Source organism: Anser brachyrhynchus, assembly GCF_964034855.1.
Source record: "Anser brachyrhynchus genome assembly, chromosome: 4".
NCBI classification, from domain to species: Eukaryota; Metazoa; Chordata; class Aves; order Anseriformes; family Anatidae; genus Anser; species Anser brachyrhynchus.
Window position 1 is genome coordinate 52,347,854 of NC_137698.1, and position 23,354 is coordinate 52,371,207.

At 41.0% G+C, this 23,354-nt stretch overlaps 2 protein-coding genes across 9 annotated transcripts in view; one reads left to right on the forward strand and one right to left on the reverse strand.

Moving 5' to 3' along the window:
- CORIN (corin, serine peptidase) overlaps positions 1 to 11,341 on the forward strand; it is a 134,739-nt gene extending 123,398 nt beyond the window's left edge. For 3 of the 4 annotated variants that reach the window (XM_080590027.1, XM_080590026.1, XM_080590025.1), the window contains 5 exons: positions 324 to 373; positions 1,519 to 1,693; positions 5,713 to 5,984; positions 7,646 to 7,779; positions 8,335 to 11,341. In XM_080590027.1, the coding sequence (XP_080446153.1) occupies positions 324 to 373; positions 1,519 to 1,693; positions 5,713 to 5,984; positions 7,646 to 7,779; positions 8,335 to 8,517 (814 nt within the window). In that variant the 3' untranslated portion in view covers positions 8,518 to 11,341. The remainder of the gene's footprint in view (positions 1 to 323; positions 374 to 1,518; positions 1,694 to 5,712; positions 5,985 to 7,645; positions 7,780 to 8,334) is intronic. The other variant, XR_013950425.1, reaches the window with a different exon arrangement.
- Positions 9,819 to 23,354, reverse strand: part of ATP10D (ATPase phospholipid transporting 10D (putative)) — a 50,326-nt gene continuing 36,790 nt past the window's right edge. For all 5 annotated transcript variants that reach the window (XM_080590022.1, XM_080590023.1, XM_080590020.1 and 2 more), the window contains 7 exons: positions 22,809 to 22,885; positions 22,156 to 22,281; positions 21,476 to 21,676; positions 19,884 to 19,964; positions 19,533 to 19,637; positions 18,490 to 18,677; positions 9,819 to 16,696 (listed from right to left, as the gene is read on the reverse strand). In XM_080590022.1, the coding sequence (XP_080446148.1) occupies positions 16,225 to 16,696; positions 18,490 to 18,677; positions 19,533 to 19,637; positions 19,884 to 19,964; positions 21,476 to 21,676; positions 22,156 to 22,281; positions 22,809 to 22,885 (1,250 nt within the window). In that variant the 3' untranslated portion in view covers positions 9,819 to 16,224. The remainder of the gene's footprint in view (positions 16,697 to 18,489; positions 18,678 to 19,532; positions 19,638 to 19,883; positions 19,965 to 21,475; positions 21,677 to 22,155; positions 22,282 to 22,808; positions 22,886 to 23,354) is intronic.

Below are 23,354 nucleotides of genomic sequence, written 5' to 3' on the forward strand. Positions count from 1 at the left end.
GTGCCATAAATTAAGACTTGACAGACTGTACATCCCAGCCAAGCTCAGGGCTGGATCAGTGCCCAGAGAGCAAGGTCGTCTGCAAAATATGTAGCACCTGCTCATGAAACACATTGTAAAGCTGAACTAATATTTTGAATTGTTGCCAGAAAGACGCTGGAAGTCATCTGGCATGAGAAGCTCTTTGTGTTTCTTTTTACAGTTTGGGGAATTTTTAGCAGCTCATTCAAAACAGTGGATACAATACCTGTACTGATATCCAAATCACCCAAAATTGTATCAATTAGTTGAGATTTTTATGATGTTCTTGTTTCAATATTTAGGCAGATATGTCGAAGCAGAAGCAAAGTGGCTCTCCTTTGTACTAAAGAAGGTAAGGGAAGTGCATATTTCTGAAAAAATAGACAAAGCTGTTTATAAAGATATGTTAAATATACTTTAAAAAATGCAGATGCTTTGTGTGGATTCATTTTGACATTTGACTGGACCTCTGCAACCTCCAGTTTTGTATTTTTTTTTTCCTTCTCTGTTCAATTTCAACAGCTTTTCTTATTTTTGACACTGAGGTTGTCTATTGCAGTAGCCCAGTCCAGCTTTCACAAAATGAATTTTGTCATCAGTCAGGTTCCAAAAATTAATTTGAAAAAACTTCCTGCTGAAAATATCCTTTTCCACCAGAGGGGTCAGTAGGCTGCATACCTGGAAGTTGAAGCTTTGATCTGTATAGCTGTGAATCTCAAGGGAACCTAAAGTAGAAAGCTACAGAAAAATCTGCAGGCACAGCAGATTGTGCGGATTTAAGTAATTTGAAAAACAGCAGAAATTCTTCATCTTGAATAAAATCATGTTCTACAAACAAGGAGAGAGTTGCTGAAGAACATATACCTTATGAATTTGCTTGACATGGGGAGAATTAATCACAAAGCATGAAAATTTGGGAAAGTAATCAAAATATTTACTACTCTTACCAGAGAATAACACCTCACAGGAGTCTGTTAAAGGTGTTTGCTTCTGACATATGTTGCTTTAAGAACACGTAAAACCCCTTGCCCTCTGAAGTTTTTGGGGTGAACACAGTAAGAATTACTTGCTTAAGCAAGTGCTCATTATTGCTGGACTGATTTTCCAGACGCTTTCATTATGGATAGTACAAAATAGCCCAAATGCATTGGCAGCTGACAGAAAGACAATGACATAAAACCAGGAAGCCTTCCCAAGGGCAGCCAGGTAACTGTTACTTCAAGAAAGTCAACTTCCCAAGCTTAGCTTGGTTGATGTTTTAGTCTAAGCAGGTCAAAATTAATCTCAGGAGAGCAAATCCTTTGATGGAAAGGAAGAACGAGAATGGCTCAATGTGTTTGATATTAATGTGTGGTTATTGATGACTTCAGTTATTGTATTGTTCAGTGTAATTTCATGATTCTGTTAATAGTCTTCTGTGCCCAGTTTTCTTCCAGGTCTTGCATGCTGTGTGTCTGTGGTAAGGAGTAACTCCCTTCTGCATCTATTTCTCACCAGACTGTGGCCGTCGCCCAGCTGCGCGCATGAACAAAAGGATCCTTGGCGGCAGGACCAGTCGCCCAGGCCGGTGGCCATGGCAGTGCTCTCTGCAGAGTGAGCCGAGTGGACACATCTGTGGCTGTGTTCTGATTGCAAAGAGATGGGTCTTGACGGTAGCGCACTGCTTCGAAGGGTGAGAGGAGCTCATACAGTTTTGTTATTCGTATACAAATTAGATGTAACTTGAGGTTTACCAACTCCACTACCAAACACACTGGCAGCAGGTGATGACCTTTGCAGAAAAAATCAGTTACAGAGGGCAGCTTTTAGAGACTATAAGAGAGAGTAAATGGTGTAAACCAGCATCAGGTTAGGTTCTGACATGCTTTATTGTTGCTGTCTTTACTGATGAAAGGTAAACAAAGGTATTCCGACTTTCATCAGGAAACCAAAAAAACCATCAAAACCTGAATTCCATAGCTCTTGTACAATATACAATTTTGGGCACCAGCACAGAAATGTCTGGAAAAATGCTGTGGCCATTAAAACATGAATATTTAATGACACTGCAATTGATATACTGAATTTCACTCTCTTTTCTGATTTATAAACTCCCCATGGCTTGATTATAATAATCCATCAGTAGTATTAATCAGTCAGTATTAACCACTACTGACTGTTTCATGGTATAGGAGGTCCCATGGTGGATGCTCTGGAGTGCAGAGGAGGTTTTTGTGGCACAGGAATTATCTTAGTCATTGTTAGCTTTTTGGTAACCAATATTTCTTTTTAAAGAACCACAGGCTTTAGAGGAAAGTGCATTACTTTATTTGTTTGCTCTGGTATGGGAGTTGTTTAATCATGTTCCTAAAGGCAATTGAAATGTGTGTTTTCTGCTCTAGTTAGCAAGTACTTTTGTGCTAGGTGGTTGTCACCAGTACTTAATCCTGCTTAAAACTGATACTTGCTCACTGGAAATTTTGAACTATGCTAAACACCTTTCTTTCTGTTTAATAAGCCAGCAGAAATTCTGTGGTAAGGATGGGAAAAGATGATGTACCTTGGTTTCTCTTGACTGATATTTATTTTCTTTTATTTCCCCTGGCTCTTGATATAAATTGTGGTAAGGGCAAGTTGTGGTTTGGGGCTTTTGTGTCTGAAGCTGGAAGACAAGTCAGATAGGCAATAGTGTGAGTATCTCAATCTGTGAGGTTATTTATGGAAATGCCAGAGGCAATAACACAGGAGAAATCGCAGTTTTGGCTATCAAAATCAGTATCATGAACTGCTAATTTTATCATGCCCTAAGGATGTTCAAGAACTAAGAATAAATGTAATAACCAGAAGGTTAAAAGAGTAAGTTAGGTAACTTTCCTTCTAAACTAAGAATGCTAAACCTGTATAATAAAACAAGAATATTGCATTCATCAGATGTTGGGTCCAGTGCAAGGAATTTCTCTTCTTTCCAGTCTGTTTTTATATGCAGCTAAACAGGGTCTGGCATCTTCCTCTACCTTTGGAAGAACTTTTTCTGGTGATCTCAATTAAAAGGTGGGCTGTGTGATCTCGGAGTATTATCAGTGGTGCTCCCCAGGGCTCAGTTTTAGGGCCAGTTTTGTTTAGCATTTTTATCAATGATCTGGATGAGGGGATCAAGTGCACCCATCAGTAGGTTTGCAGATGACACAGTGTTGGGTGGGAGCATTATCTGCTTGAGGGTAGGAAAGCAGAGGGCTCTGGATAGGCTGGATTGAGCCACGTCCAGTTGCATGGCATTCAATGAGGCTCAGTGCCAGGTGCTGCACTTGGGTCACAGCAATCCCATGCAGCGGTACGGGCTTGGGGAAGAGTGGCTGGGAAGCTGGCAGGCCGAAAGGGACCTGGGGGCACTGGTCAGCAGCCAGCCAGAGATGAGCCAGCAGTGGGCCCAGGGGGTCAGCAAGGCCTGTGGCATCCTGGCCTGCATCAGCAATAGTGTGGCCAGCAGGACTGGGGAAAGGATTGTCCCCTTGTACATGCACTGGTGAGACTTCATCTTGAATGTTGTGCTCAGTTTTGGGCCCATCACTGCGAGGATATTGACTTGCTCAAGCATGTTCAGAGAAGAGCAATAAAGCTGGTGAAGGGACTAGAAAACAAGAGTTATGAGGAGCGACTGAGGGAACTGGAAAAGAGGAGGCTGAGGGGAGACCTTTCAGGTAGCTGTAGAGAGCAGTGAGGAGCTTGCAACAAGGAGTTGGTCTCTTTTATCTGGTGACAAGTGATAGGATGCAGGGAAATTGCTTCAAGTTGTGCCAGGGGAGGTTTAGATTGGATATCAGGAAGAATTTCTTCATGGAGAGGGCAGTCAAGCATTGGAGCGGGCTGCCCAGGGCAGTGGTGGAGTGCCCGTCCCTGGAGGTATTTAAGAGAGGTGTGGGCACAGCGCTAAGGGACATGGTTTACTGATGGGACTCTGTAGGCCAAGTTTATGGTTGGACTTGGTGATCTTGAAGGCCTTTTCCAACCTAGATGATTCTCTGATTCTGTGTAAACGTCTCTTTCGCATTTGTATTCTAAATACCCTAAAGTAGAAAAAATTGAGGCAATAAGTTTTTCAAGTATTACGATAATTTGCTTTAATAATTCCTTGAGGAGTTATATGAAGAATATTTCTTCTCTTCTGCCTCTCTGATAAGATTGAGGGTATGTTCCCAGGGGCCTGAAATCTTTAAATTCTTTCTTAGTATAGTTTCCTACAGACACAGCAAAATCATTCCTGATGCTGAAAAGTTTTCTAAATACAGAGTATTTAAAAATTTAGCAAACCAAAAAGATAAGATGGCAATTAAAACAACTTTTGAAGTGCTCTGGTGCATTAGACAAAAAATATTTTGTGAAGTCTGGGATTGAAAACATGAGGACTATGCATCAGTAACGCAGCAGACAATATTAATGCAAATAGCTATGAATATCTGTAGAGGCTACAAATGGAAAGGAGCTGCATTAAACATAGAGTCCTTTGCTGGTTTTGTTAGTATAGTTTTGTCCAGATCAATTTGAAATGCTTTACACCAAAGTATCCAAGACATTAAAGTTTTTTTCTTGACTGTAGTAAGATAACACATTCTGTCTGACTTCTCATTGCTCTGAGCAATGCTCTTTTTCAATGCTCATAAACACAATAGGATGTTGTGTTCCTAGCACTTTGACATGAAACATCATAGAATAACTCACAAATCGGTCATGATGGTAGAAAGACCATTGTAGTGTGAAATACCAGAATTCTCATGGAACTCTTAGATAAAAAGTCTTTATTTAGCAACTGAATCTCTTTCCAAATTATAGGAATGACAATTCTGTTGAATGCTGTGAGAAAGCTGAAATTCTGCATGTTTTCATTCAGATTGCTCTGACTAAGCCTCAGCCTCTTTGAGGGAACTTAGTTACATCAATTCCAAAAAAAGAGACTTTTTTTTTTTTTTTTTTTGGAATCACAGACCAATTAGGAACCCGTGACTTACCAGTAGTTATAATCCAGATTCTCTAAACCTCTAATGTTTTCTAATGTGTCTTAATGGACCTCATTTTTCCTACTAATAGCCTATCCATCTTTTATTTTATTTTTTGGATCACGGATATTTGCAAACAGAGTCTTAAACAATTGTGTGTAACAGTCAGAGTAACCTTTGATCTTAGGCATAGGGAGTATGCTTAGCACAGACTGGATGCCTAATAAATAAGGGACTTCTCACGTGCCATCATAAAATAGATTTATTTTTCATAATTGAATTGTATCTTTAAGACTCCTTTGGGACTTCAGCTTGAATTACTGCTGTGAGCAGCATACTACTGAACAATACTGTCACCCCAAACTGGTACATGCCCACCAGTGAGCACCTAAGAACTTGGGCAGGATCCAAGGGATGATTTTGAGAACCTTTGGCATTTAATGTGGCAAATAACAGGTAGTTTCATATCTTAGGCTGTGAGCTTGCATTATTTCAGTAGCAAGCAGGAAGGGAATGGAAAGCATTGACTTTTTTTTTTTGCCAGTAATGATGCCTAAGTATTTGTGTTCTTATAGCACTTGTATATGAAAAATTTTGTAAAATAGAATATCAAAAAAGTCAGAGAAAAAAATCCCAGGTATTTAAACTAAAAAGAACTCAATTGAAATTTCCCATTTTCCTTTTTTTTTATTTTTTTTTTATTTTTATCTTTTTAACAAAGGAGAGAAAACGCAGCTGTTTGGAAAGTAGTGTTTGGGATAAGCAATCTTGATCATCCCTCAAGCTTCATGCAGACCCGACTAGTGAAGACGATTATCCTGCATCCGCGCTACAACAGAGCAGTCGTGGACTATGATATCAGCATTGTAGAACTAGATGAAGATATCAATGAAACAAGCTATGTAAGACCTGTCTGTCTGCCCAGCAAGGAACAGTTGGTGCAGCCAGATACCTACTGCTACATCACAGGCTGGGGACACATGGGCAACAAAAGTAAGATGAATACTTTTGGCAATCGTGGAAAACCACATTAACTACCTACTGGGTTAACCCAATAAGTGACCCCATTGCAATGCTTTATCCATTTATGCTAATGCTGGACTTTATTAAATGTTAAGGAACTGTAACTACTCATGGAGGAAAGCCAGCTGTTACTAGACTAGGTTTTTCAAATCAGTAGTCTAAATTTATGTTCCTCAATCCATATTTAGACAAGTGGCTTGATTTTTTTTCAAAAAATGCAGAGCATCTAGAAACTCCTATCAAGAAAACGACCTGAATTAGTTATAATTGTAGTCACTTAGGTTGTATTTAGGACTGTACTTAGATAAGAACTGTATCGGCTCATTACCAGGGAGTAACACTGTTCATTGAAAGCTGAAGGCACAGAAAGCAATTGCATAAAGGTCAAATGAACATTTTCTTGAGTCAATGCTCTGTGTCACATTTTAGGCTTGTGGCATGATTTGTTCCATGTGGGCATAATCAGAATTGTTTTTGTTTCTCTGAACAGAAATGTTGCTCTGTTTTTCATGCTCTGTTGCCACTGAAATCCTTGGGTCCCATTACAAGAACATTTACATTATGAAAATGTTTGTTTTGCCAAAATGATCCTGCATGCATCATATGCAAAGTATCCTGGCCCCAACGCTGTTACGCTCTGTCCATTGTGTTTCTCCCTTCTCTCTTATAGCAATTATTAGGGAAAGGTGTTTTTCTGTACACTGGAGAAGGAATTTTTCCTTTAAGTATTGCTCTACCCCTAGTGGCCTGGTCTTACATTTGGCAAAAACAGTATTACATTGGTGAGGAATATGTTATTTACAATCAGCTCTACCCATCTGAAACTATCTTTTAGGTAAATGCAGGAAAAAAAATAACACAATGCTTTTGTACCTCTGGTAAGTGGGAAAAGTTTATTTGCTCTCTAATATGGTTTCAACTTTGCTTTTAAAGATTTTATGTTACGAAGCTGCAAAAACCATCTTGGCTACACAGGATTTAGTACTTCATACCCTAGGTTTAACAGGTTTCCTTTGAATCTGAGCTCTGTCAGCTGTTCACAGTAGGAAGAAGTCCTGGATATGCTAAAATAATTCCAGTAACCTTTGATATCTGATTCCCTGATACACTAGGTCAAATTTACCCAAATGTAACTCAAAATGCTTGTGTGTATACCAGGCTTGACCATGAGAGACACCAGGATCCTGCCATGGAGTGATGAGTTGACTCTCTCCTCCACCTCTCATTACTGTTTTCCAGCCAATACCACCCCCATCTTAAAAGTCCTGTTACACCCCACACAAAGGTGCTCTGCCTCCTCAGTCTCACTGAAAATGCACAATAAAGTGGAAGCGTGACACCAGTTCCCATGTGCTTGGTCCTTCTCCAGAAAGCAGCATGTATACTCCTGGCTCAGGAGCAGTAGTCATGAGTCCTGCAATGCAGCAGTGCAAAAAAGCACCTCCCTTCATCGGGGCTTTGTGCTAGAGGGGAGACCTTCTCTCCGTACATTTAATATATATATATATATATATAAAGTAATACTTAATATCTATCTTAATGGAAATATTTATCATATCTCAAAGATCCATCATAGATAAATATTTGTGTGTCCATGGGTATATAGTTTAATGCTTAATTCTGTTTTTCAGTGCCTTTTAAGCTTCAGGAGGGAGAAGTTCGCATCATTTCCTTAGAACAATGCCAGTCCTACTTTGACATGAAAACCATCACCAGTAGGATGCTGTGTGCCGGCTTTGAGTCTGGCACTGTGGACTCCTGCATGGTAAGCCTCTCTCTAAGGAGAAACTCACAGCTAGAAAGGCTTTTAGAAATCAAAGCTCTGTGACATTTACTAGGTACAGCATACTTCATCTACTACAAAAATGACAACAGTCTATTTACACATTTTAACCCAACTTTCATTATTACTGGTGTAACCAGTAGGTGGCCCTGCTTGAGCAGGGAGGCTGGACCAGATGACTTCCAGGAGTCCCAGCCTCAATGCCTCTGATTCTGTGAATCTGAAATCAACTTCAGTTTGTGGGAATGAAATGCTGCTTGAACAGTCTAAGGTTTATCTGTATTAGCTAACTATTAGGCTAACATCTTAAAATTAGTATGAGCCATTTGCAGATACATTTTTGTATGGTTATAATGGGGAATAAATACCAGTAACACTGAATGCTGCTACATAGTTCAGCAGAGCAGCCAGTCTTAACAGCTGATTAAAGTTACTTAGTAAAGGCAAATCACCCTAGAAACTGGCATAGCTTTAACATATGACTGCTGGCTATGTGTAGCCCCTATAGACTTTTTTTTTTTCTCTTTCATATTGCAGGGTGACAGCGGAGGACCACTTGTATGTGAGCAACCTGCAGGGCGCTGGACTTTGTTTGGTTTAACATCTTGGGGCTCTGTCTGCTTTTCCAAGGTTTTGGGACCAGGAGTTTACAGCAACGTGTCACATTTTATTGAGTGGATTGAAAGACAAATATACATCCACACCTTTCTGCTAAACTAACTCCAGATGGTAAGAATTGTGCTGACAGACATAAGGAAAATGGAAACAGCACTTCAATACTGAAGATTTTGCAGTCCAGAAGCTCCGTGAAAAGGAGTTTCAGGCTCTTCTATTGTTGTGGAGCTATGGAATATGCAGTGTATGTTAATGGTCAACCCTCTGCTGGTGAATATACTTTGGGGTAGAATTAATAATCCTTTTTGACTTTTCTTTTAACTTTTGTGGTGCTACTCTGAGCACAGCAAAAGGCTTAAAAGAAAAGAAAGAGCCACTTTCTGCCTTTCAGATATTCAAACTTAGCAGTAGCACAGACTAGCAAAACTTTTTAAATAGCCTATTTTAATACTACTCACTCAGTAGCACATGCGTTCACACTCATTGTCATGAGGTATGAACTCAGTGCGGCCAGATGCTGCCGACAGGATACGTATGCACAAGGGCCACACCACGGGCTGGAGGGTGTGGAAGAGACTGCCGAGCTTGTGTGTCCACCTCGCCCAGGGCATATCAGTACAAGTGCAGGTCTCTGAAGGGGCACAGCCCTGTGCTGTTGGTGTGCCGGAGCCAACACCGCCTGTCTCAGGGTGGCTGACACGGGCACGGCACTTACTGTCCTGACTCCACAGCTCCTGTTCCCACTGCCAGCTTGGGCATCTCTTCAGGGTGTTGGGTGGCACCCGTAGGCGAAAAGGCCTGTAACTACTACTTCAGGCACCTGAGACCAAAATTTTGTTGTTCAGCCTCTTTGGATGGATTCTACTTAAGTTTCTATTGCTTAATTTTCTGAAGCTTCCGTGTCTCAGTGTGCCCAGAAATACCCGGGTCTTGACTGCACTACATGGAGTAGCATATTTATCAAACCTATGCCCCTTTGGCTTTTCTTCCCCTTTTTGTATAGTGTGTTCAGTCTATAAAGCATGCACTGACACTCTAACCCTCTAAAACAATACTGTTAGCAATGTCACTGCAACAGTTTTTGTCCCAAGAGTAAGCTAGTTTGAGCATCTGGTGAGATGCAGAAAATGTAGATTTTAAAGTAAAAAAGATACAGTGTGAGCAAATACTGGGAAATAATATTGGGAAACTGAGTATTTTTGGATAGGTCTCTTCTAGTATCTTAGTATCTTCCACTGAAAGTTTCATTTTGCTGAGCAAGATTAAACAATCCGGAGAGAGATAAAGGCAAGAAGAAATCTGAATGAAAAAAGACTTGGATCCCAGCTTCTGCTCAAACGAGAATTAGGAATATGGTAAGCAAAGTATAACAGCTTCATCAGCAAAGGCTCAGAGAGCCCTGCTCAGGTGCTTGATGGCAGAGGGCTCTGCCTAGTAGGCAAGAGGCTAAGCCTCGACTCCAGGAGTCTGGAAATAAACCTACAGTGGAGCTTGGCACCTCTTTCTGGTGGTAGAGGGGAGCTGTTTCTTACGGCTGCTGTAGGTGATGCTCTGCACATCTCATGTTTTTTCTGGGAGGCCAGAGTAGGAGGAGTCAGGAAGCTGAGGCTTACAGGATGAATTTCACTGGGGAGCAACGCGTCTAAAAGCTGGGCGTTTTCAGTGCTGTGCCTAGTCCCCTGTGAACTCAGCCTGAGGCACGTAATTACCCTCGCTGCTACCTCTGGCACGTCCCCATGACAGCACGGCAGGGCCTTGTCAATAAATACCAGGACTGCCGTGTGTGGAAACACGTACCAGAAGAGCCAACTAATGGACCCTTCAGGTACTATTAATCACATTACAACTAACCTACATAGACCTGACTATTGCTTTGGTGAAAGTTTTACCTCTTTTTTCCATATCTTTTCCTTTAACATGCTTAATGTTAGACATACTAGACAGCACCCTGTAGAGCATTATTAAAAAATAATCAGTATTTATGTTATGGGTTCTGAAATAATTTAAATGACTATGGTATCACTGTTTCATGCTCAGAAAGAAAACTTTCCTAGTTATTACTTTTCTTTTCTTTCTCTATTAAGGATTTTGCTTTTACTGTAACATATAAATGTTTTCCCCAGACAGAAAGCAGCTGCGGCCATGTTTTTCCAGTGCAGGTAGGCTGCATATGGAGCAGGTTACTGATGCCCTTGTTTCAAGGGTACGTAAATGGCAGCTCTTGGTCCCCTGCTTTAGCTTTTCTCTGGGGCCAGGATCTGTTGCAACAGATTTCAGCCAGGTCTGCCTTCTATGGGTAAAAGCCAGGATGTGCTCTGTGAAACGAGCAGCCCAGCCTGACAGCCCTTCACCAGGTGAAGCGGTTAGCTGCTTGGGATTCTGCCAAGGACAGGCACTGCCAAATGATAACACGTAAAGTAATAGTGCATTTTAATTAACTGGGTTTGGTCACCAGTTTCCAAGCAGTCCCTCCTCCCAGGAAACAAGAGAGAGTCCTCCTTAAACTCACACTCCAGCCCTGTCCTGTTCTGGATCACTCAGAAAATATTACCCCAGCCCAATGGCTTTAGGAAGGAGCAGCAGGGTCTTAGCAGGGTCTTTTCCTTCCCCACAACTCTATCTGCCACAACATTCCATGTAAAGAGGAAATTTGTAATTTTATAAATGTATTTTTATACTGCTTTTTTCTATGTGTGCACATGAAATAGGCAACTATATTCCTCCTTCCACTGTATCAAGCCTTTCCTCGTGTGCTGACATAATGGTTATGATCACAACTATGCTGTGTCTCTTACAAGTGTAGCCGCACTGCAAGGTAACACATTTGTTGGTTTTACTTCTACCACAGCTGTACATCAAACTGTACTGTCAAACAGATGTGTTTCTCTCTAGCTGTACTAATAAAAATTTACAATCATTTTCCAAGTAACTTCTCTGTTCAAAATGTGTCTTAATTTTTCCAACAACTCAATGACAATTCAGAGGTGTGAAGAGATTCAGGATAAAGTTATAGCTTTAGCAATAAGGCCGAAATATAGCTTTGAAATGGTGTTTGCATACCCTTATCTAGTTTTTTAAGCATTACAGCATTTGGGGAGGTTTTGGCACTACAACCACTATACAACTTCTGGCTTCTTCATGTGTGCTTCCAGTATATAGAACATTACTAAGAACACCACTGCCAACAACTATTCAAGACCGAAAAATCTGAAAAACACTAAAATCAGATTTCTCTGAACACATTTTGCTCTATGGCATTCCTTAGGAATACAGTTAGTTTAAATAAATATCTATCATCTCCTTATAACCAGTACGCTGTACTTCAACATGTGCACATGCTGAAATAAAAATATTCGCATGCATAAACATGAAAGTGTTAAAATTTGGCTTTTAAGTGCAGTCAGCAGTAAGATACGCAGAACCATGAGGATGGGAGTAAAATAACCAGGATAAAACAAAAACTAGTAATACAAAAACCACACTGAAATTCAGCTACAGGAACGTTCTTAATACAGTCACCTCCAGAACTTGATCATTAACTCCTGCAGAGAGCATGGGCTGCTCAGACCAGCAGCAGACCCAGGGCTGGCAGGAGCAAGGGGTGCTCTGTGTTAGCTCCTCCGTGGCCCTGTGCTGCAGCCAGCGGTGCTAAGGGAAAAACCACAGCCTGGGTCAGCCTCTCAGCTCAAACTGTGCCCCATGTACAGGCCAGAGCTCGCTGGGCTGCAAAAACACTCGCTAAATAAAGGCTGGGGCTGACTGCCACCTGCAAATGCTTAGTGCACATGCTGCTGCTGGGGAAATTAAAAAAAAAAAAAAAAAAAAAGAAAAAAGTGTTTTTCTGTGGATCAAATATTGCACACCAACCTGTGAGTTAAAGCTGCTCTAAGTGTAGCTACAAAGTTGGGATGGGAGCCCGAAGGTTGTTTTCTTTTTTTTTTTTTTTTTTAATCTGACAACCAACACTTTAGACACTGTGTTTTCCTTTATGACATCTGCAAGACACCTGTGAGAGGATCTTAAAAAGCTTGTTTTCCAAATGGAAAAGTCAGGTCATGTTGTGCCTAAGTGCAGGATTGCAGAAGCAAGCAGGGGATTGTGAAGTCTCCAGTGCAAAAAAAAAAAAAAAAAAAAAAAAAAACATTCAACTGTTGAGAAGCAAGGCGAGAACGTTTCACTTGCACCCTTCATTTGGCACCACTTTAGATATGGCCAATTAAAAGTTTGAAGTTTTTATTAAAGACTCACTACCCTCATCTCCCGTTCAGTAAAAATAGCAAGTGATCACAGCAGACAGCCATTACATTTTTCTGCTGTTTGTATCCACCAAATGAAAGAAAAAAACAAAAGATCAGGTTTTACACAATGTATTTTTAGCATTCGTATGGCTTGTCAAAGTCCTCTGAAAGCATATAACCTAGGTTATAGTGAAGAATATTAAGCTAGGTGCACCATCAGTGAAACAACACACCAATAAAAAAAATGAAATGCTGTGTGTGTTATTTTGTACCACTTTGACTGGTATAAAAGTACTCACCATCAGTGGTATCATCGGTAGAGAGGAAGTTTTTAAGAGTACCTGAAATTCCAAGGCGATCCACAGGGTCTAGAACTTCTGAGACACTGATGAAATAATCCTTCACCCAATTTGTGAATACATCTTGAAAGCCCCACCAGAACTAAGCACTGAGTAGTGGGGTGACTGGGCTCGTAAAAAGGCAACCAACAGCAACTCAATGTCCCAGAGGCACAGGAAGGCAGCTGGAGGGCACGAAGCCGGCCCTAGTTCTAACAGCAGAGGGCCACTTGTGCTTCTTGGTGCAGTTATTTAGCTGCCACAGCTTACAGTCAGAATTGGAAAGATCTTGAGTACTTACAGCTTTTATATGATACACGTGAACTCCTGAGACTTAAAGATCACCCACCTATTGAATTTCCTCATAGGCACTGCTCCTGCAGCAGAGGCAACAGAAGGATCGCTGTGCTTTAAGCTCAAGGAGTGCAGCTCAGTCCAATGCTGTCACCCAGCTCCCTTCTACAGTGACAGGAAGGGGAGAGAGCTGAGCCCAGAATGCCTGTAAGTCACCACAGAGAGTCCCCGAGCTCACCCACGAGAGCGCAACGTACCTTAGTCCCTTTAGTGATTCTTCAAAAGCACACAACCGCACAACCTCTCCATCACTAATGCACACTTCACCATTCTTTTGGGTGCTAAAATCTAACTCTTTGCTTCTCAAATATCTAACTCGCTTGAAACTTAGCTGCCAAAATCTGCCTTTTGGACTCAGTGTCAGTTTGCTGACAGTGAGCAGGTCAGGATATCATAGCTCAGAGAACGTGCTCTCCGCTAGATCCTCTCAGCTAGCACTACAACAGAAAGAACAAGAGAATCCAAAGTGATGAAAAGAATGACTGAATGAAATGGTGGAAACAGTTTTGCATCACTGGTTATTGTCATGAGACGATAACCACCTCTTTTCTGTCACACAAGTGAAGAGAGGAAATAGATCTAAGGTGCAGAAGAAACATTCAGGTGAGATACTGGAAACACCAGTATTTGACTTCCAGGGCAGGAAAGCACTGGAGCTCTTTACAACAGGAGAACCTGTGCTAGGAATGACAGGGGTAGAGCTGAGCCTGCCCTGGAGCTCTGCTGGAGCACAGCAGGTCACTCTGGCATTCATTACGTCCCAGCAAGTCCGCCCCTGCGTGATTCTGCCCTCATACCAGCTCATCTCCCTGCACTACCTGCTGGCTGCTTTCATCTTCTAGGATACCTCATGGTTCCCATGGTTTGCAGAGAAAGCTGAGATGTTTCAGTCAGGACACCTGGAGTCCACCCCGGCAAGTCAACCCCAGCTGCTATGTCCCTCTCTCTTCTCCTCAAGTCTTTCCAAATCTGGTCCTGTAAATGATGTTCCCCAACTGCAAAAAACACAAGGGTAACAAGCAAGTATACTACAGGCAAACACCTAGAAATCATAACTGCGAAACAACTTAGCCTGGACATGTTGTCTCAGAATTTGAACGTCTGCTTTCACTTCAAATGTGCACATTAAACATATGTTAGAATTTATCAAAAAATATTTTGTCATATGTTGAATCAAATTTAAAAAATATTTGCAAAAACGTCCGTCTCACTGGCTCCTTCCACTGGTCTTCCTCTACAGGCTAAACAAAAAGATATTTTTCTCCTCACTAGCAGTAAGGATGGAGTCAGCACGAATTACATTCTACCTTTTGAAAACAGAACCGTTTCAAACTTTTGGCAACATGTGGTGACCTGTGTTTGAATGAACTTAGCACGCCCTCAATATCTGCCCTACATAGCAGCAGCTGTCCTAGACCTCACAGCGTTTGTTTAAATTCTTTCAGAGATCTTAGAAGATGTGGAATATGTAATGTTGATCATTGGCATGGAAAACTCATGGTTCAATTAAAAAGCAGAGCCCTTGCCCCAAACATGGTGTCTAAAAATAAACAGACAAATCTTGGCAATTTGAAAGCTGAAAGTTTTAGAACGAAACATAACAAAAAATGGGCTCAGTAATAATAATTCATTAACTGCTAAAGTTTGAGGAAATAGTTTATTTCAACAGGTGCTAGTGGATACAAACAATTTCCTAAATTCCTCCATAAATTGGCCATATAAATTTTTGGGCGGAGAAGTAAAAAGGAGGCAATATTTTTGACAGCCAGAACTCCAGAAATAAGCCACACACATCTCAGCTAGCTTTTGTGCAGCTTGCAGAGCAGTGGGGAAATGGCAGATACAGGACATCTCCAAGATATTTATGCAACAGAGCTCAAATGTGGGGCTCACAAATGGCTATACTTTTGAGCAGCCTTTGTAGATACTTACTGTTGTTATTATAAAAGTCTGGAAGAATGTAAAAACACCTGAGAGTCAAGAAGAGAAATGTCATCAGCTACAAGTTGCTGTGCCTGTAGACACATGGGAGCTACCCATTGCCACTTGCAGACGATTTTCCAGTGCAGGCACGAGGTAGAATCTAGAGAAAATTCAGGCAGCCAACATACAAGTTGGGTGAGGAGGAAAAAAAGTCCAGTCAGTGTGAATGACATGAAAGGAGACAAAGAGAAAGGATGTAGCAGGAGGATGAACTACCATGGAGAATAAAAAGCTGCACAAGAATTTTCTCCTCCCGTGGGAGAGGAAGGTGAGGGAGACATGGGAGCTATATGTCTCATCCAGGATACCTTCCTAACGGTTTAAGTTGAGTTTGGACAGCAGTGAGACAGTTTTAGCAATAGATGGAGGAGGAGCAGGACAACAATGGTTAAAACAATTGTTATGTACAAACACTGAGAAGTCTTGCAACAAACCAACTAAAAACACAGCATCCCAGGCTTTCTGCTTACTGCATACTTCAGCATGCCATGAATCCCAGGCAATATGACAATTTTAAGACAGCAATGCAAGGGAGCAGCGTGGCTTATTATAGAGTGAATCTTACCTGAACTAGATCCCACAGATCTGTAATTCATACAAAGTCCTGTCTATAACACCAAGAGGCATTATGCAACGTTGCACGAAAGACAGAAACAGTATGCGGTCTACTACATAAAAAAATAACAAAATTCAGCCATTTAGGCCTTAATGTCTTAATAAATTACTGAAAAGCTTTATAAACACAAAAGCTTTTAAGCAAATGGGTGCATCATCTTCCCTGGCTGAAGAAAACAAAACCGCAATGTAGCATACATCAGCAGTTATTATTCTTGGATTTTCAATAGTTCACATTCCAACTTTGTAAATCACATTAAACCAGCTTGTGCGCACAAAACAATTCAAACCTGCTCTGTGTTCAAACCTGCTAGAGAAATGGCACTTTTGCCCTCTTCAGAAGTACGCTGAGAGACTTTGGCACAGCAGTTACTACTTCCATAGGAGTCTGAATTAGTTTCCTTTGATAAATTCAGAAATACAGTCCTTTCAGAGCTCAGGCTGTTTGTGTTCCCAGACTCATCCTGAATGTCTGATAAGGAGACTTCCTCCACTAACCCCCCTCTTGAACAGAACTGTAAAGGTGTTTTAGAAGTTGGCAAAACACTGGCAATGCTTTCTTCCTCTGATACAGCACCTGTGGCTGAGCTGGAAGACCCAGAAGTAACCTGGAACTCCATTCTACAGTTTACAACGCAATCATCTTTCCATCTCTTAATTGCTTCCCTCTGCTCCTCAGGGATCAGTTTGTCAAGGTGCTTGGCTCTCATCACCGGAGACGGAAACAACGTTCCTTGGAGAACTTTCAGCAAATATCTACAAAATAAACACAGTTTCAAATAAGCTGTTTAGAAGCAGACTCAAAACTGTTTCCAGGATCACTAAAGAAAACCAAACACCATTCATGTAAACCTAGAGGCGGCTGCAGCCTCTAAAACATGCTTTTGCTGGTGCCATTTTGCGAACATAAATTATCAGGTCAGAAACTGCACCAGAAAAACTAGCATTTTCAAAGGCTGATGCTTCCATTTTTTTGTCCTGCACAAAGACTTACAGAACCATAGAATGGTTTGGATTGGATGGTACCTTAAAGGTCATCTCGTTCCAACCCCTCTGCAACTAATCATCAGGTTTCCCAAAGCTCCATCCAACCTGGCCTCGAACACTTTTGGGGATGGGGCATCCAGAGCTTCTCTGGGTAACCTGTTCCAGTGCCTCAACACCCTCTGAGTGAAGAATTTCTTCCTTATATCCAATCTGTATCTACCCTCTTTTAATTTAAAGCTCTTACCTCTTGTCCTATCACTACACTCCCTGACCAAGAGTCCCTCCCCAGTTTTCTTGTAGGCCCCCTTTAGGCACTGGAAGGCCGCTATAAGGTTTCCCTGGAACCTTCTCTTCTTCAGGCTGAACAACCCCAGCTCTCTCAGCCTCTCTAGTTACTGCAGCAATGTGCATTTGCAACTTTGGTGAAGAGCCAGGGTCTCAACTACACTGAAAATGGAGCTTTCTGCAGATAATGTCAGGCCCCCGAAAAAAGCCATCAAGGTCAGTGCTCAGTTTAGAGTTTCCCTGGAACAGCGCAAATATATAGAGAAATATTATCAGGCCTAGAAAAAAATCATGCTTCAAACTGAGATGACGTTTATCACTGCTGGTTCACATTAATAATACGGCACTCATACAGCCCTAGAAAGCTGGGGGCAGTAGTCAGAGCACCTTTCTAAAACCTTTCTAAAATTTTCCAGGAGCCAGAGAATTGAACAGAAGCAAGAAAGAACAAGAAGGCAAAGACCAAAGAAATAAAGCATCACATGCAGTACCAGCAATATAGTACAAGTGATGTTCTGTAAAGAAAATCTAGGATTAATTAATATTGGAACTAACTTCCCTGGTGGCTTAGGTTGGGCTAAGGTTTTAATCATAGACTTTTGCAGTGAGTTTTCAGATTCAACAAGGCCTTTAACATCTATCTCTCTGTAGGAAACCTACTCCTTAAAAACTCCAGTGAAAGTCCTAGTCTTAGGTGAGAAGGTGTAGAATACCATCTAGCTTCATAGTTCCAAGTGAAGGCTTTTCAGCATCTTACAAAAGATTACAGCGGAAATAAGCAAGAAAAAAATGTATGTGTGACAGCAGCCATTCTGTGTTACAAGTCTATCAAACCATCAGTTGGGAAAAGCTTGAATCAGCTAGAACAGCTATAAATGTTCTGGGGTATTGGCATGGGGAGAGCGAAAGTGATTCAGAGAATGCTTTGCATTTAACTCATCATGAAAAACATTGCCACTGTTCAAAATGGAATACTTGTAAATTGGAAGCAGTCAGCAACCCGAAACCGTTCTCCTACCTAGGCTGTTTACAGCTCTATAAAAGGTCCTAGAACAGCATTTGCTACTAGCATTATATAGTTTATATTTAATGAAGTTTACTTTGATTACCTGTCATTAAGAAGCTGTCCTCGCATGATTTCTCTTGTAGAATTACAAAATTTTATTTGCTTTTTGGGGGGAACAGACGACTTCTAAGCAGAGATTTATAGTACCAAAGACTCAATGAAAATTAATTTGTTACCAACAGGAACCTGTGATTATAAAACAGAAAAATACCTTGGCAGCAGAGCAACACAAGTAGTCAGGAGGCAGACGAGGTAAAATACTGGGTCTGTCATGTGCCTTTCCATGATCCAATATGGATTTGATGGTGGGTTATGGGTTTTGCAGGTTGCCCCAAAAGCCAGAGTGAAGACAAAGTAAAATAGGATGCTGCCAACTATAACTACTGCATGTATCCAAGTCTGCAATTCAGAAAAGAAAAGAAGTCAGATTTAAGCTGTCAACAGAAAGAACCATAACTCCTGTATGCACATGCATGTGTGAACATGCACACATGCACTCTTCCTCCAAGGACAGGTTATTAATGTAAGAAAGGGTAGACCTGTTCAGACAGTATTCCTAATTCCATACAAAACACTACCAGGAAGGAATGAACCTTATTCCTACAGTTCATAGATAACCAGCTGTTTAATTTTGATTTTTTAATTCTACTAAAAGCATAGTTTTTGATGCATTTGTGGAAGCCTTTATAATGCTGTTTGCCTTATATGACCACCTTATTCACTGGCAGCACAGAAAGATTTCTCAAGCAATGGAGGCAGATCTTTCCATGCCACTACCCCTAATATATTTGGCTCGAGACATTGACTAAGTGTTCTTCATTGGAGTGATGGCTATAATAGTTACTATGGAAACAACACTGTCAATGGTCTGTCAGCTTGCCGACACACAATGCCAGATAAAACCCATTTATGTAATCTTTTCCTATTCAGAGCACGGATACAGTCATGCTATGCATATATTCTGAATAAATGAATAAAGGTGTTGTTTTCATAACATAATGTTTCTCTAGAGCAGACCACCAGTTTAAAGCATTCAAAATCAACAGATGACATTGCATTCTTGAAGCAAGCTTTGGGAATTTCTGAAAGCTCAAGCAGATCACTGGTTGGTTTTACCACTTGCAAAACCAAACTGATATCCCAAACCCACTGAATCTTGGTAAGGCAGGATCCTTTACTAGCTACAAATAATTCCGAGACCAAATTTTGTTAATTTTAGTCATACAAATAATTCTGTTGGCTCCAAGTACTCACCACAGACTTGCACTCTATGAGAAGGTGCAACAATATTATGAAGAGAGCTGCTGTGTTTATAGGATTTCCGAACGAAAAAATGTCTATGTCTGAGCCACAGTAAGTCTGTAAGGGAAGATGACAGTCAGTTAAATACATTCTTTACCTCTAGTCTTAATATGCAAAGCAGCATTATTAGTTTAAATACCGGACACATCTGCATGCACACAGTTCAATTCAGTTCCTACGACAATCCTGCTAGTACAAATTTATATATGATGAAGTACAATGAAAAATGGTATTGTTTTCTCTAATTTGCCTGAGTTTTTAATATGTCAAAGTATATAGGAGTATTTCATATTCAGCACTTACAAAGTAAGGCACAAAAAAGCAAACAAGACTTTGGTAAAAAGCGTCCAGCAAGGTTATCCAGAAAGTTGAAGGCAAGTAGGCCTGTAAGAAAAAAAACAGAACGTCACTGAAACAAACTGAACAAATTGCTGCAGCTTTATTTAGAATTCATTTGGATTTGGAGAAAGATTATCTGCAGAATAACTCCAGTTTCCCAACAAAGAAGCAACTTTTATTCCATAATAAGAATAAAGAGCTCACTCGGCATATGTAGCTAACCGCTAGGATTTAAATCAGCAGCTAGATCTGTGAACTCTGATCTTACAGCTGTTTCTCCAAGAACAGACCTACCAGAGTCAAACCTAAGTGAGTAATAAGGAAGGGAGAGAGCTAGCGGACAGTGTTGCAAGGGGGACACCCTTGCAGCTTACCATCACTGGATGCCAAGTCTCACTTTCCTTCCAAATCCACTTCCTTCTTTTTTGCACATATGCTTCTGCCTCTTAGTTTCTGCTGGTTGACTCCTCTGTCCTTACCAGACTGTAATGTGAGCTAACTAATCTTACTAGAACGTGAGAAAGCAATTTGCTTTTCTGCTGGTAAACTCACTAAAACTTTGTTCGTTTAGCGAGTTTAATTGACTCCTCAAAGGATCTGATGAACAACAAAGCTGGCACAAGGGGGGCAGTTTAACCACATGGGTGAAAATGGTTAGAGGGAAGAAGAGAAGGGAGAAAACGAGGAGGAACGAGCCTACCCCACCCACTCAGTGGCCGCAAACTGTTGTGACAGCTCAACTGCTTATGAAACTATAGCTTTATTTGTCCTGGCTCAGATATATACCATTCCTTCAGGCACTACACTGAAGCACACATGGGAGCAGTCTAGTCACACAGGATTTCCTCTCCAGTTAGTAAAGAGAGATTAAAAGCCACACAGCCCTTCTCTTTGGCATGCAAAACTAGTCTTCTCATTTGCCCATGTCAGGGAAGTGCTTTAAATCACTGAAGAAGAATCCAAGTTACTGTCCATTTTATAGCTTGTACAGAGCTGTGCACTTATGATATGATGGTGCAATATTATGACAAATATCTTTTAAGCATTTCTCTTTCTTTCGCACTGCACTTAATTCAAAGCAGCTATTTCACTGTTATTTTCATTCAAGAAAAGAAATGATATACTGCTTAACAACTCCAACCACAGGGCGAGACAATGCCGAGCTGGACAAAAGAGAGAAAGCTCTGATAAAACCTTAGAAAAGAAAAAACAAAAAAGAAAAAAGGCACAGAGAGGAAAACAACTGTGTAATGAAGCAATTTTGGTTATGTTGCCTCAAAAGCATCCGCTCAGCTCATTGTATATATCCCGAAGACCAAAATAAAGGGCTAAATCCTGAGGCCTTGTAACATTTACTTAGTCAAAAGTCTGTGACTGAGAAAGCACAGAGCAGAAAAAACAGCTTTTGTTTGTGCATGCATTGTACAGGTCTGGATCTAAAAAAGAAAGTGGTTTTAAACTTCGTGTTTGCATGACATAAACCATGAAGGAAAGAAAGAAATGGCTCAAATGCTGATCATTTCAAATTGCTTCAGGCCAAACATTCTTTAACCTACCACAGATTTCTGGCTCATCACGTACAGCTGCGGGATCTGCATGAGAATCTCTGCAGACACATCTTTGTCCAAGACACCATAAACGATGGGTGGCACCGATGTAAAAAGGAGATTGAAAAGAATCAAGATCCAATAGTCAGTCATTGATGTGCCTGAAAACCCACAGAAGAACTGGTACCAGAACAAGAGGTTCACGTAGGCCTGAAAAGTTAATGATGAGATGACAAATGTTACCCATAGAGACAAGTGTTTTAAAAACAAGAGGAAAATAGGCAGATCATAGGTCTGGTCACAGTAATCTGTGGAAAATTATGTATAATTGCTATAGATCCCCTGCCAATCCCACACTTGAAATTACATTTGGCTAAAACACATCTTTGCATTTAAAAACTGTATACATGGCTTGTTTAAATATTCATGCTGCCACTACATTAAGTAATGCCTGCTACCCAGATTTTAATCAAATTAGACGGTGGCTTTGAGTGGAAAACTCAGTCCAAGGAATAGGAGTGTCTAGTCTCTGCAGATGTAAATGGGAAACTGAACTGTTGGACGTATGCTCTTTGTGTCTCTTTGAACTCATTCACAATAGAAACTTAAAAATAATATGAAGCTACATTAGACCCTGCAGCACTTTCAAATAAGAAAACTGATTTGCTTAGGTTGGGACAGCTACATACCACATTCTTGTAGAAGAAGTAGAGCACCATGTTGGTAAGTCTGGTATAACACCAGTGACCATGGACAAGCAGCAGCTTCCTGAGGTGTCTAAACTGAGAGATTGCAAAGTCACTTGCCATCACAGCCTGCAATACAAATGAAGAAAAAGATATGTTACATCCAAACTGTTAAAGATGAACTTCAAGTACTGCCAAACAAGCAATTGATGTACTACTGGAAACTCTTATTTTGTGATTTGTTACACATAATACATATGGCCCTAGCCTCATTCAGATCTGACCCCTCTGTACCACGTTTTACACTAACACACACAGCTCAGCCCAACACAACATATGCAGGTATGAGGCTGCCTGTCTTTATTATTACCACACAACTTCACAGAAATCACTGATGCTTGGGCTGCCTGTTTCACGGCATGAAATGAATGCTGGGGAGTTCAAATAGCAAGCTCTGCTGTTTGGAGTTTGAACCCCTGCAGCCTCAGCTTCTGTGTGCTCCTGATGAGCGCAGAGGCATGGGTGTGAGCTCAGGATGCAAACTGTGCCCCCCCCGGATACAGTAATGGGCTGTGAAGCCGCTGGGTCTCCAGAGTAAGCTGAACAGGTTTAAAATGGATTCAGATGTCACTTGCAGCTGTCTTTGTATACACTACCTGCATGCCTTCTTGGCCCAAGATTCCCACGCCAGTGTCAGCCACCTGGATCATACTGACATCATTGGCACCATCACCTACACAGAAAAGAAAAGGGGAGGAATCAAAACTAAGCTCTCTCACTTGGAATGCGACCTAGAGGCAGCTTTGCTGGCTATCACATTGCCATGGAGGTGGCAGGAAAAGGCAAATATATCAGAACACCACAGAGTTCAGAGAAAAACAATTTTGTAGCCAATAACGCAGCCTACGAAAAACCCTATGGAAAGCAGGATTAGTATGTGGGAGGCCTGACTGAACTGAGCGATATTCTCCAAAGGTATATTAGGTGCTCCTTTTGTCAGAATTTAGTCAGTATGCTTGAACAGAAAGTATGTGTGTTTTAAATCACACCCAGTCATCTCTTTCCCTCATTATTTTGCGGGTTGAGATGAAGAACAACAGGGAAAATCGTCTCACTTTCCCCTTCCGACATGTCACTGTACATGACTGCTGCTGTCCTTGTTGATTTGGATTACCATGAGTGTGTTTATGGACTAAATTTTC